The sequence below is a fragment of the Rhopalosiphum padi genome, chromosome 2 (assembly GCF_020882245.1).
Source record: "Rhopalosiphum padi isolate XX-2018 chromosome 2, ASM2088224v1, whole genome shotgun sequence".
Classification (NCBI taxonomy): Eukaryota; Metazoa; Arthropoda; class Insecta; order Hemiptera; family Aphididae; genus Rhopalosiphum; species Rhopalosiphum padi.
Window position 1 is genome coordinate 60256252 of NC_083598.1, and position 14880 is coordinate 60271131.

General features: G+C 25.3%; 4 protein-coding genes across 6 annotated transcripts; 2 read left to right on the forward strand and 2 right to left on the reverse strand.

Annotated features, from left to right (window-relative positions):
- The first annotated feature begins 890 nt into the window (after positions 1–890).
- LOC132922798 (fibroblast growth factor 1-like) lies at positions 891–3605 on the forward strand. Of its 3 annotated transcripts, none has more exons than XM_060986506.1 (4): positions 891–1089; positions 2412–2451; positions 2534–2828; positions 2892–3605. In XM_060986506.1, exons 3-4 carry the CDS (start codon positions 2556–2558, stop codon positions 3075–3077), a joined length of 459 nt encoding a protein of 152 aa, XP_060842489.1. In that variant the 5' UTR covers positions 891–1089; positions 2412–2451; positions 2534–2555; the 3' UTR covers positions 3078–3605. The 3 variants fall into 3 exon arrangements, with proteins under 3 accessions (XP_060842489.1, XP_060842491.1, XP_060842488.1); XM_060986508.1 differs by having other exon boundaries at positions 2415–2451; XM_060986505.1 differs by lacking the exon at positions 891–1089 and having other exon boundaries at positions 1661–2451.
- A 356-nt stretch (positions 3606–3961) lies between these two features.
- Positions 3962–5809, reverse strand: LOC132922800 (short coiled-coil protein A). The gene is made up of 5 exons (XM_060986510.1): positions 5681–5809; positions 5442–5622; positions 5243–5359; positions 4698–4784; positions 3962–4605 (listed from the first exon to the last, which is right to left on the reverse strand). Exons 2-5 carry the CDS (start codon positions 5503–5505, stop codon positions 4463–4465), a joined length of 411 nt encoding a protein of 136 aa, XP_060842493.1. The 5' UTR covers positions 5506–5622; positions 5681–5809; the 3' UTR covers positions 3962–4462.
- Positions 5810–5883: 74 nt separating this feature from the next.
- On the forward strand, positions 5884–10002 carry LOC132922799 (cysteine-rich hydrophobic domain-containing protein 2). Its single transcript, XM_060986509.1, has 5 exons — positions 5884–6120; positions 6400–6541; positions 7945–8155; positions 8255–8371; positions 9069–10002. The coding sequence occupies exons 2-5, from the start codon at positions 6420–6422 to the stop codon at positions 9117–9119; spliced, it is 501 nt and encodes a 166-aa protein (XP_060842492.1). The 5' UTR covers positions 5884–6120; positions 6400–6419; the 3' UTR covers positions 9120–10002.
- A 2225-nt stretch (positions 10003–12227) lies between these two features.
- On the reverse strand, positions 12228–14859 carry LOC132923384 (uncharacterized protein B0303.7). The gene is made up of 8 exons (XM_060987358.1): positions 14543–14859; positions 14421–14475; positions 14222–14354; positions 13657–13826; positions 13322–13577; positions 12745–12828; positions 12480–12683; positions 12228–12392 (listed from the first exon to the last, which is right to left on the reverse strand). The coding sequence occupies exons 1-8, from the start codon at positions 14574–14576 to the stop codon at positions 12273–12275; spliced, it is 1056 nt and encodes a 351-aa protein (XP_060843341.1). The 5' UTR covers positions 14577–14859; the 3' UTR covers positions 12228–12272.
- Positions 14860–14880: the final 21 nt, after the last annotated feature.

Sequence of the window (14880 nt, forward strand, 5' to 3'; positions counted from 1 at the left end):
AACCATGACGGTGGAGATAGAGCCAACAGCATAAGAAAAACGATTACATATCTGGCGTAGATCGTTTCTATTACAAGTTCCGATTGAAGGCGACTTCTTAAATTTTATATAATGTTGTGTTGTGGTGTGAACTCAACTGATCGCTGGACGATGATGAGTCTGAGTGGATTCTGTCTTAAAAATTATTATTATATATTATTATACTCTTTTGTACATTATAGTATCTGTTATTCACTATACAATTTATACTTACCTATGTAAATGTTTTATAAATGGAGTTTTTCCGTCAATAAAAAAAATAATAATAATAATAAATAAATAGGTACCTATATCAAAATGTTACTCAATTCCAGGGATGTCAAATTCATGGCACGTGAAAAATTAAAATACTTTTACTGTATACAATAGGAAAATATATTTTGAGCATACGGCTTTTATCTATTTTTTCTTCGATTTATTCATGCGAGTCACTAAACTAATCTTTTTTTATATTAAATATTAATACATTTATCATACAATAAAATTACAATATTTTTTTACAATACTGAATATAATGTACCTATATAATATTTTTCATAGCACGTTCGAAAAAAAAAGGTAATTTAAATGAGAAACTTATAAACAATTCTATATCCGGTTTTGAACGCAGAACCCACAAACAATTGCACCCGATTTTAAACGCAAAACCTATTACCCATAACATTTTTACTAGGATTTTAATACAAAATTCAATAATTAGGTAGGTACCCAAAAAGAGTTTTAACCCATTTTAACTCCCTAAATTTATAATACAATGTGGGCACCACCCACTACACAAAAAAATTGATCGATAACCGCCCGACCTGTACTCCGTGTTTGGTGCCACTGGGTATGTTATAATCTATAGATAGGCACGTCATAAAATAATATTTATAATTTCTATATTACATTTTTAAACCATCTTTTGCGTTGTTTAATTATTATTAAAGTAAATAATTTACAAATATCTAGCGGACTGATAGTCGGCAGAATCAAAATATGAAGCAGTTCAATTGAATTGATACGTGGAGGCGGAGCAATCGATATATAGATATTCTTGTATAGATACAGGTAAAAACTAAAAAGGTAATTTAGCAAAATTGATATATTCGTAGACCGACAGCTGCTTCTCCGCTAGAGTCACGGTCTTAGAAGATATCTTTTAAGAGCGTGGTTAGACTGCTAGAGTAGTTTTATGTATACCTATATTGTGATTGAATATATTATCATTGAATTCAGTTTATTTAACATTATAATTTATGATATATATATAAGTATATAACAGTGACTCGCTTGAGTGCTTGATACTTACCTTAGGTACAGCAAAGTTGTACCTACTTGTCTACGTTTATCATTTTACATTTTTTTTAAAAACATATAATTTATGGTATTGGTATACCAAGTATGAAAGTATTTGAACAATTATTTATCGTAGTAAAAATGATTCAATTTTCAACTTTAAAGGTAGTTTTTAATCAGACTTAATTGTTTCATTAAATATATTTTATATTAACACTTTATTTAGGCACATGACAATTTTCAAAATAATCGGCTCTTTTTGTGTTATTTATAGACATAACACATAAATATATATGTATTTATGTTTTTTATATTTTGTTTGATGTAGGTTTATATTAATACTATTTTATTATAGTGTTTATTAAATTTTTGTTTGGGAGTAAAAAAGCTTGAATTTAATTAATACAAGGTTTCTCTGGGTTTTCACAAATATTAAAAATACAGATAGGTAGCCAGTTAGGTATAATTTTTTTACATTTCTGAGTATGGGAAAAATTTCCAGATTATTTCAAAGATTTTTGATAAATACATTTGATGGGAATTGATGACTGAGACAGCTACGCAATGTCTATAAGATATATGAGGAAGCATATTTATTATTTGAAAATAAAATGTACCTACTTAGGTATAGGTACGTTTTACTGTATCTAAAATTGGTGTGAAATATTATTATTTGAATTTTTATTCAATAAAAAGTAAACGTTAGAGAGATTTTTTATAATTATATTAATTTTAAAAACCATGAAATATTATATAATATATCATGGTGTACCAATGTACCATTTATATCAAAATAAGTTATGGAGGGGTTAAATGTAAAAATACAAATTTAATTTTAGATTGTTAGTGGTCTGCCCACATTAAGCCCACACATGCCTCATTGGCTATTGCAGCATTGCCTCTTATGACTTATTGAGCATAAACATAATATTACATTGTAAACATGTAGGTAGTTATTTTTTTTTTAATGGATCCTATTGTATACTCTGAAAAACCTGATTTTGTTAATGAATATTTTAACAACATACTCTTCTGGCAACATACTAATTGTATTTGATTTTAATCACATTTCACATTTTTCATGGATCAACAAGAAGAACAATTTCAAAAAACAAACGATGTCGCAGCTTCCAAGTATGTAAAGAAATTAATACATATATTACTGATGTTAAAAAATAAAATGTATTTATTGTTTGAATTGTGTGATTTATGTTAGTCACTTGTTGAGCAATGCACACATGTCTAATGGTCATTCTTCTCAGAAGAATCAAAAACCTGTAATTATTGATACACGTGTGATTAAACATTATGGCCGCAGGATGAAATTGAATTGCAGGCATGGGTATAATATTTTAATTCTCCAAAACGGAAAAGTATCTAGTTCTGATGATGACATAGATAGTCATTGTATAATGGAATTCACATCAATGTCTCCTGGTCATGTTCGTATTAAAGGAGTTGAAGCAAATTTGTTTTTAGCTATGAATAAAGATGGACTTCTTTATGGAGAGGTGGGATTGTATTTAATAGTTTTTTTTAAATGTTTAATCGATTAACTTTTCATTAATTTTTAGGCTGATCCCAACAACAATTCAACTATTTTCATTGAACAACCGGAGGGTCCTTACAGTGCATACCTATCTTTGAAATATCAACGAAAAAAATGGTATGTAGCTATAAAAAAAAATGGTAAAATTAAATTAGGCCCAACAACCAAAAGAGGACAACATGCTACACATTTTTTAACAATTGTTGTATAATATCGTACTACATTCTTTAATTTTTTTAAAATACAATTATAATATTGTTAAATAAAATATATTAATGTATTTAACTATTATTTATTTAAATTTATATATATATATATATAAAACTATGCTATTGTGAACAGGTCTTGATTATTGTGTAAAGTATGGATTTGCAAATAATTGGCATGTTTTTTTGCTGGACAGAATATAATATATTATATTGTCATTAATTAGTATTAAATTTATAACTCTTTTCTAAAATTCATAACATTTACTTTTAAGTAAAGCTGTATATTGTTTAGCACACAATACAGGTATATTGTTATTTATTTTGTATTTTTATATTATGAAAACAATATCAATGCATAATACTTATTTAATGTGAAATCGAAGCACTGTAAAGTCAATGCAACAAAGGCTAGAATAGTATTATACTGTTACTACTATTAGTATTATTAAATTAGACACTAGTCACTATCTATATTTTGTTTTTTAAAATTCTTTGTTATATAATTATAATAAATAATTTTTCTAAAAGAATGTATTGCAATATTTTTTCTGTGTTTTATATAGAGAATAACTATTTGCTCACTAAGTCTTAATACGTCTCTCACCAATTATTTGGCGTCAAAGTGATTGAGAACCATTTGAAGTATTAATTGCATTATTCCCGATGCCTCAAAAATGATTGCTCCCTTTTGGAACAGAGTATAGTCATTTGTATATAGTTGAAAAATAAGACAATATAAAATATGAAATACTTAAATTTTATATCGACTTCTATAATTTAAATTTTCAAATTATAACAATTATAATAAATTAAAATGAGAATTAAAATCTAAAGCAACCATTTAACATTTTGAGAATATACCTACATTTCAATTAAATTAGTTGAATACTGATAATGAGATACATACTTTATTTTTAATAGCTAATGCTATTTGTAAAAACTTAATAATAAGAAATTACAAAAAAATAAAATCATTTTCACAACAATAAACTGAAGTATGAATGGAATGTAAGAACTAAAATAACATAATATGTAAAGTGTTACAATCTAAAAAAAATTAAGATAAAACAATATGTTTAACATAAATAAAATAGATTCAATTTTACAATTATTTAGATAAAATGAGAATAAGATAAAAAATAAACTTTGTCAATAAATTATTAGTTTTAACATGTAGAGTATTGATGTCACTGTAATAAAAAAAATGTTAACTTAGATTTTATAAATTAAATAGCATAAATAAATTAATAACTTTTAAAAACAGTTAGTTTATGTAATGTTATAGATTGGAAGTTAAAGCAGATAAAGCTTTGTGCGTATTTTAACCATTTAAGTTTAATTAATTTGCATTGTTTATGGCAGCAAATAAACAAAAATACTCTATTATTCATTTCTTTTTCACTCTTGGAGAAGTAGTCTGGAATACACTAGAAGCCGACATAAGATTTTCAATATATTGGCCAAGAACTTGATTTTCAGATCGTAGTTTCAAATTTTCTTCTTTAACACTATCCACACGTTGAGATAAATCTAAAAAAGATATTGCACTGTTCATAAATCTTAATTATATATTTACTTAATTTTTCCAATGCAATGTATTTTTATATATAAAACATATTTACCATCCAATGTGTTTTGTAGTTCTAAAACTTGGGTAATTAGCCTGGCTTTTTCTTCCAATTCATCTGGACTCATATCACGATCTAAACCTATAAAATCAGGTAGCAGGTAACTAAATATTTAGACTGTTAGTGTTTGACAAATTATTTTATTTTATAGCAATGATTGAGCTTTGAATAATCTGTTATAAATATTGTTGAAAAGAGTTACCATTCATTCAAAATTAATTGGCAGTTAATACTCGTTAGCCATAAAATAAATAGAAATATACAATGATATCGCGTAGTACCTTACTTCTCTGCATCTCAGTGATGCATAAAAATAAACTTACAATATATAAATTAATTTGAAGAAAACCATATTTTGTTTTAGAATATTTATACTTTTAGCTATAGAGTATAGACAATACACAAATTAAAACAAAGGACTAATGTTTAAAAACTAGTATTTTTTAAAATCATGAGTGTGAAAAATTGGAACTATATACTGATAATCTGTGCAATCAGGACAAATGAAAACCCTGTAATAATATACATAAAACACTCACTGTTTCTGCTTGGACTATTACTACCGTTAGTAAACGATGATTGTAATGAATCCATACTTTGATTGCGTACAATGACGTCGGAACATTGAGATATGTCTTGGTCATCGTGGATAATGGCTAAAATAATTATTTAAAATGAAGCAATTGCATTAAGCAATCGAAGTATAAACTATTAGCAAATCTACCGTACAAAACATACCTTGAGGATCATCGTCCGCCAAAGGGATATTGTCTTCTGGCGACTTATCTCTGTCTTCTTCCATCGTAGGTACGTTTATGCACGTACACGTTTGCAGTCCTTGCACTAATGCATCTGTTACCCCGGCAGGAAGTGGTTCGACCAGAAATTGTAAGTGTAAGCAATTCAAATCAGTAAATCACTATAAAATGTACAATAGCAATAATAAACATAAATCATAATATTTTATTAATATTTACATTTTCGTCGATAACTCGATAATCGTGAATTTCTAGATATCGTGCGATAGTGATAAAAGAGAATGATATTATGCAGTTGTAGTAGAAACAAACATAGTTGTTATTGCCAACATAACGAAAAATGAGAAAACAAAAACAAAATATTATTTTTGTGCTCGAAATCACAATGACATAATTATTTTCCGCTGCTGTAGCTGTACGACGAAGAACAATAATATAATAATAATAATAATAATATTAACAATTAATAAATAATATCAAATATCAGAATGCAACTACAATAATATTACTGCCTACTAACATCAATTTTTTGTTTGCGCCGTTTTATTTTTACCTTCGATTGTCGGTGGCTCTTGGACTTTGGTGCAGTAGACTGTTTTCGTCGAAAACACGGCGATCTACAAGATTTACTTATAATATTTATCACGCTAGATCTCAGGGTAAGTGTCATCATGAATATTTTCTTTTGCAACTATTGCTTATTAATAAACGGCCGAGCTACAGTTAAGATCATAAATAGTAAGACATCCAGGCCGATAGTGTATTACGGAAAAGTCTGTGGGTCTTATAAACTATCCCACTTAATGACATCCGATGGGTTCCCAGCTGGATATCCTTGTAATCTGTGCTTATCCCTCTCCCCTCCTCTCTAGTTGTGTCAAGTAGTTTCAGCTGTGTTTTTAAAAATTACATTGAAACAAATCTTATTGTTCATTTAGCGGACACCGTCACAAATGTCATGGCTGTATTCGACGACATACAGCGATATGATGAAGAGATTGCATGCACATCTATGGATGAAGCATACCTGATGCATGTACAAGAGCCGGTACTCATCAGAGGAATTGGAAATCTTACTGTGTAAGTAATGGCATGTTCTGGGCTTAGCAGTGTTTAATTATTGTTATGCATGTTGAAAAGTTTATTGCATAATTTCATAAATTGTACTTTTATCAATTTATTTTATCTTCAAAATATTTGTCTTGAATGTTAAAAATTATATGTGTTTTATTTAGTTAAATTATTTTAAATCAATATTCATTTATAAAGGAAATTTGTTCATTAAAAAATTAGGTACTAAACTGTTAAAATTCAAATTTTATTTTATTTTTAATTAATTTTTTTCTAGTATAATATATTGATATGTACTTTGTCTTTAAATTATTTCAATTTAAAATATAATCTTATATGAAATATTAACTAAAATACATAATATTAACTTACATCTATAAAAGTATGTAAAAATTAAATTAATTGTTTCATGTTATTATGTATTGTACAATTTCTGAAAGAACAATTAAAATGAATAGTTAAATGTTTATCAACTACGTCTATTAAAACATTTATAGATAAGTGTGAACATGATTTACGAAATATTTTGGATCCTAGTGCTGTTAGACATAGTGTAAATTAGTAGGTATTATCATTGATTAATTACAGTAATTACATGCTGTAATTAATCAATTGTAAAATTTAATAACAAAACACTGGTGTTTCACTGTATATTATCATCTATATTTTATCCTTTAATTATGTGTTTAATAAAATACTAATTTAAATAAATATATTAATAAAATGTATAATAGGGCCAATAGGGGTAAGCATGCCTGTTGTCTATTAATTTGTATATTATAGGTATGATAATTAATATAGATTAATTATTAAATAAAAATCAAGTATTTTACTAATATCTGCAACACCTAACATGTATTATTATAAAAAAAAAATTATTTTTTTAGGTATTTTTTTTGTAATATTAATTATTATTATAAAACTATAAATCTGCTAGAATTTAAATCATTAAGTAATGTTAAATAAAACATAGTGTATGTACAGTGGAACTTTGTTAAATTGTCACTTTCCTGTTCACTATACTATACTACACTATACTCAAAAATAAATATTGTTAAATAAATGAAAAATATTGTTATTGAAAATTGTCATGATGCTAAAGATAGAATTTGATAATTTGGCACACTCATTCGATAATTGTAATAAATTCATTCGGTTACATATGAATTTAATTTTGATCTGATTAAAGTGATTTATGTATTATTATTTGGAAATTTACACAAATTTACTCAAAAATGAAAAAAAAATGTTCATACATTTAAAAAAAATTTAGAAATCATTGGTAAACTTAAGAAAGGTTAGATTAGGTAAATATCAATGAGTGTCTTAGTTAAATTAATCACTGTGTATGGCTGGATATAAATATTTTAGTAATTATTTTACAATTAAATATATATTTGTGTATATTATAGTTTTGGATTGAGTAGCAGATTCCAGTCAGAATTTCCAAGTGCTCTTGTATCACGTGTGGCTCCAGAAGAATTTGAAGAGACAATGGCGCGAATCAATTCTGTTTTAAAGAAAAGTTTACCAATGAATGCTAAATGGTTGTTTTGTGGATGTATGTGTTGCTGCTGTACTCTTGGTTGTTCACTTTGGCCTGTTATTTGTCTTAGTAAAAGGGTAATTACTCTTAATTAATATAATGTTTTTATATTTATTATTTATAATTTATATTATACAACTTATATAATCATGTCAATTCATCAACTTTAATTTTAGACTCAGCACAGTTTGAATAAATTACTCGATTGGGAAAATAATCATCTTTATAATAAAATTGGTTTGCATTGGAGATTGAATAAACAAAGAGTAGATACTTCATCTATTACAGAATATGTAAGTTTTTAAAATTTGATATTTTTATTAAATATTTAACATAAATTGATAGCTACTTAATAAACTATTGTATTATACTCTAGTCCTGAAGAAAACGTGTCCTATTTGATGTTGTTCGCTGACATTACTATAATTCTCTTGTGGGCTAGAGTATAATATTTAAGCAAATCGTTTTATACACTCAGTGGGATTGTTTTATAGAATATATAAGCATCACTTAAGTATCATTAAATTATTATCTAAATTTTAGATTAAAATTTTTGTTATTATTGAACTCTTTAAACTTCCTATGTATTTGACCCATTTTTTCTTTTAGTCCAAGTTGACATAAATAAATGTACAGTGTTTAAATCATGAAAGATAAATTTCATCATAATCGTTTTTTGTATGCATTTATTTATTATTGAATTCAATTTTAACACATATATTACAGTAATTTACTTAATGATAGTAAATTTGACAACTACTGTATAGTACAGTGATTTTACCCCCTCTTAATTATAAGTTGACTGTTTATTCTAAATATTTATCTTTAGAATCACTCAATAAATAATATTATGCTTTTGCATTTTAATTATTTTAAGTTAATAATTATTTATTATAAGTAGTATAAAATTATATGAAATCTCCATGATTTATCCCTACTAAAACTGCTTTATTATGCAATGTTATTTATTATATTTATTATTCTTTACAGGTACTTTTGGTGGAATTTATTCCAAAAATTCCAATCTATAAACCAGATTAAGTAAAATATAACACAAATATTTACATTTTGTTTATTTCTATCAGTTTAAAGATAGGATATTGGTTAGTTATTAATTTGAAAGGCACAAAAAAATTAACCAATTATCATTTTACCAGGTAATATTTAGAATTTGTAATGATTTTTATCAACTATTATTTTTGGACTTATTTATCAGTCATCCTAACTTGCTCAATATTGTAAAATTAAATGGATTTATGACTATGTGAAACTAAATTAGTTGTTTATATATTTCATTAATTTTTAAATGTATGATTACATAATTCTTTCAACAGAAGTTGATTGAAATAAAGATTTAAGTTTATGTCTTTATATTATCAATACTTGATTTAAAAATTATGAGTTAATGTGATATCAATTTGTGTGATACCTGGACGGGTACTTAATATTTATTTATATGTTTATCTCGTCCTTAGAAGAATCTGACCTGATTTTTTTTCTGTTATTTTATTAACTTAAGTTTTAAAAATATAAATTTAAGTCAATTACTTGAATAAAAATGAATATCAAGTTTTAAACTTAAACTTAGTACTTAAAAAAAAAATATATGCATATATTTAAGTAAATTTCATGACAGCATCACATATATTTGTATTTTTCTGTTAGAAACGTTAGTTTATAATTGAAAATAAATTTATTATTATTTGATTTTAATTGTATAAGATATATTAAGATTTACTTATATATTTTTTTTTTATATTATTTAAGTATCCAATGTACATGCTTCCAAAGGATCAAGTATGTTAGTTCCAAGTGATTAATTTGTGCATAAATAAATATTTTAATGTTAATATATGTATAATCAAATTGTTTATAATTGTGGTGTAAATATTCTTTTTAATAAATGTTTGTAAACGAGCTTATACATATTTAGCATTTTTAATATGCACTTAAAAATACCAAAATATGTCCTATAATAATTGCCATAATAAATGTAATAAAAAAAGAATTTTTACTATTTTTTATGTTTTTAAGTGTGTTTACTTTTAATTTTTATTAATTTATATAGAGTAGGAAATAATACCCATCAGATTACAAAAGTAAAAATTCATTTTAATATACGAGCTCCGTCTTATACATTTTTAATTATTCCAATTATAATTATTATACATTTATGATGTACGAATAAAAAATAACTACAAAATATTTATTAATGAAATAGATCTAAAATTATAAATGTGAAAAAATTAACAAAACAAAATTTATTTTATGACATCAGAAAAATTTGAGATAGATTTATATTTTACTTGGAAAATTAAGCTTTGTAAGAATTACAAACTAGATTTATATTTACCTTGATCTGAATCTGATATTGATAATGTTAAACTATGCACAGAAATTCAGAATATTAAGTGATTTTTAAATTAATTATTTTGACATAATTAAAATCATTCTATGTCTATATTCTTCAGTATATTTTTTACTGGGTAAATGGAATTTCTCCAAACTAAAAACTGTCTAAAACATATTTGCGTTCTAGTATAGCTAAAGGTTGTTATATTTCATTTTCAATTTTATCAAGAAAATGAAAATGAAATCTGATATGACCAATTTTTCTAAAATCCTTGTTTAGTCAGAGTAATAATACATTATGAGTTTTATTCAGGAAAAATAAAGAAGTGTTGAATAATAATAAAGTTTAGTTATATGTTTTTAGTATGGTAAGTTATATTTTGCATTTAAATTTATTATAAGATTTCAATTACTTTGCTGTATTTGTTTTTTCATTAATATATTAATTAAACCTTTTTTCTATAGACTTCTATTAAAATTATATCTGAACTAAATAGACAGAATATAGATTTTTCAATTGTTTTTAACATAGAAATGTTCAATCACATGCTATTATTTTGTAATTGAATTAGTACAATGATTTATTTTTACTAGCATTTAGAGGCTGATTAACGTGCGGTTCATTTACGAGGCTTGAATACATATTTTTTAACCCGTTGTAAGCTGTTTTTATATGCATCACAATTTACTCTAATTAAGTTTTTAAATTATGCTAAAATATTTTTGTATTTTCTTAATTATTAAGTTATGAGACAATTTTCAATGACTGATTATGCCATTATGATTATGATTTAAAAAAAATAAAATTAAATGAATCCCAACGATAAACACTAATAAGCATGGTAAGCTGGACATACATAGTAGTAGTTGTTATATTATAAAATTGATAATATAGGTAAAAAAAAAAAAAAGCGACCCTGAATGCCACGATACCAATCTATTATAAATAGGTCAATGCAAGATACTTGCTTAACTTGATTTGAAATAATTAATTATCTAACCCATACAGAGATTTTTTGTATATACATATACATGATAGATTTTCATGATTCATATTATATATTTACATGCATGTCATGCATATTTAACACCAACATGTTATATATGTACTTCCTTTATAATAATAAGCATGTGGACATAATTTGTATTTTGTAAAAATAATAACAATATACATTTAGTATAACTAATGAGTTGCTTTCCTATTCCATTTTCATATAATATTATGGTTAGAGTAAAAAAATATACATGAGGCTATCTTTTGATGACAGTGGTGTGTAGTAATAAATTAGGATTTAAATAAGGTTATTGATTGAGAAAAATAATTCATAATACAAGTGTTTATTTTAATTTAAAATGAATAAGTTAATAAAAACTGTATAACATAACTCTCAGAGAATATAATATAATAATTAATAAATATATATATAAAAAAAATGTGTATAGTACAACTAAGAATGGTATTTAAGCATATTATGGACAAAATTATACAGCCTAAATATCAATAAAATTACAATTAACATTTTAATCAAAATATGAATATGAATACCATAATAATCTAAAAAAAATTGGTATAACAAATTAGGCAAAGTTAATGAATAAGTTATTAATAATACCCTGTTTGTTTTAAAGATTGAGCATTAAAGATTGTTCATTTACATTAATTTTGGTTCTTTTTGATTTCATTTATGCTCATTAATATTTAGTATCATACTTCATATAATTTTAATAATCACATATTACTTTACTAAATATATAAAATAAAAAATAGGTATTAAAATTATAAATTTGGTAAATGTATATATATATATATATGTATTTTATTTTAATATCACAATATGCTTGTTATAAATCATCAGGTAGTTCAGTGACAAAATTTGATGGAAACTGGCCTTTAGATCCATTACACTCTCCATACAACCAATTTTCATCAATTCTTCTTAATACTTGAATTTGATCGCCTTCCTAAATTTTTGTTGGAAATTAGTATAAAATATTAATGATTATTTTTTTTTTTGGAACACTCGGTATAAATGTTATATTATTTATTACTTGTATACTTAGATCTTCCCAACATTCTGGTTTAAATGAAAACACAGCTATTACTTTACGGATTTCTTGATTGGTTAGAGATTCCTTGGGTAATGGTTTAGTTATTTCAACATAACTAATGGGAAACATTCCAGTATGCTCGTTCAATGTACCTTCTAACCATTCATCATTGACACATCGTGTGATGAAAATTTCATCACCTTTCTAAGATTGTGAAAAATTTAAATAAATAAGAGTAGAATTAAAAATATAGTAGGGATATTACCTTAAAAGCTAGATCATCTACATGACCAGACATGTAATCAAATTGAGCAATACACTTTGACTGTGATTTCGACAGTTCAGTTTGCTAGAATATTAATTGTTATATATATTACACGAATAATATATGCATATTCCATTTTAAAATTAAAGTTTTTTAGAATTACACAATGTTACGATTAAAATTAGTATGCTTCAGGTACAAATTTGACTTGACTACAATAAGTTCCATAAATATTACTTTTAGTAATTATATGATTATAAAATTAATTATTTTATCACAAGTAGAATAAACTACAAACATTTTTTGACACAATGCTGTCAATTAAAATAAAAAATTTGAATTAATGAATGAAAAAAAAAATAACATTGAAGTATTTTGTATGATAAATATTTACTTTAGACATTCAAAATTGAAAACTCCCTTAGAACATCATCCATAGTAATATTTTAAAATAATCATGGAATAAAATATGGTGATTAAAATAAAATGAATACAATGGGAATGGAGTTCAATCATAGATTAATAAATTTCAAGTACGGTTGATAATATTAATCATCAGTTTAAATACTGGACTTACCAACTTATTCGGTCTTGGAGGTAATTGAGGACCATTTAATAATACATTAAGGGCATCTGGTGGTAACATTGGTGGTGGTAATGAAGGCGGTGGTAATGAACTTTCAATTGAAAAGCGGTTTTTAAAATAATCCATGTCTGCATTGGAACATAATAAATCAAAATCATCTTCAAAACCACTACTTTCAGCTTGTGAACCTTTCCAGGGCCCAAAATCACTGTTGAAGCTATCAACACTATTTCCATCACTACTAGATCTAAATAATTTATTTTATTTTTGTTATCATTAAATTAAAATTTATTTCATTTTATACAATAAAAATATAAAATACAAACTTATGAGTAGATGTAGGAGAAGTTTGAGGTGAATCCAAGTCTATGAGACACCCCACCATCTGAGTATTACTTGAAAATTTAGAGATTTCATTGGGTTTTGCAACCCAAGAAGGTGTCTGAGTAGTATGCTTCGTTTTAAATCCAATTAAAGATGACAAACCAGCTTTACCCTAAAAATAATTAATTGTTTAAAATTGGTATATGAAATAAATTTTATTTTATTAAATACAGTAAAGATACGCAGTTGAGGATAATGAAACAATTTAAAACGGTTTCTAAAATAATAATTGAGATGACACTCAAGTCGTGAAAGAAAAAAATAACAATGTCCCTAGGTACTAAATTAATTTTTTCCATCTTAATAAATTGATAAAGGAAATTAAAACTAGAATTAGATACACAACTATATTAGGAAGGGGATGATATTATAGTAGATTTAAACATTTTATCAAAGCTCGATACCTTTTTTTTTGATGATGATTTATATTTTAATGAAAGACCTAACAAAAAATTACAATAATATTATGTTTAAAAGTTAAAGAATTAAATATAATTCATGTATTACTTGACTTTTAGGTGTTTGTGCAAATTTTGGGGGAGGTGGTCTAGGAGGAGGTTTCTTCTTGACAGGTTGTTGAAAACCATTGAGTGATTTTGAATGTTTCAATGATAATACTTTTGCTAATCTTGATTGAGTTCTAAACAAATAATAATAATGCCGTTATTTTATTTATTATAAAAACCGGAAGCATTATTCAACTTACAGAGGCTTGTTCACTTTGGGCGGCGGGGGAGCGGGACGATTTGGCACCTTTGGTGCTGAAACAAAAAAAAAAACCTATCATTAGCATGTCGAAAAAAGGATTAGCTAAAAAAAACCACATACAACTGTTGGAAGTGAAAGCAGTCCAATTGGCCATCTTGAAATGATATAATGTCCGTTTTATTTTTCAGTAACCGAACTGTCATAATATTTCATCCTGACAAGCCACAGTCATACTTATAAAACGGACATACACGTTTAACATCACGACCTTCGAGACTGATATTTTTTTTCAATCACTATCTGCCAACACATAACGAAAAACGAATGTTTTGGTTAATGATTCATTATTATTATTACTATTATATATACACTATACAGTTGAAACGTAAAAACTTGTATTATTGTCGTCTAAAATTATTAATAAAGTTCTTATCTCTTCACAGCCAATGAATAATAAT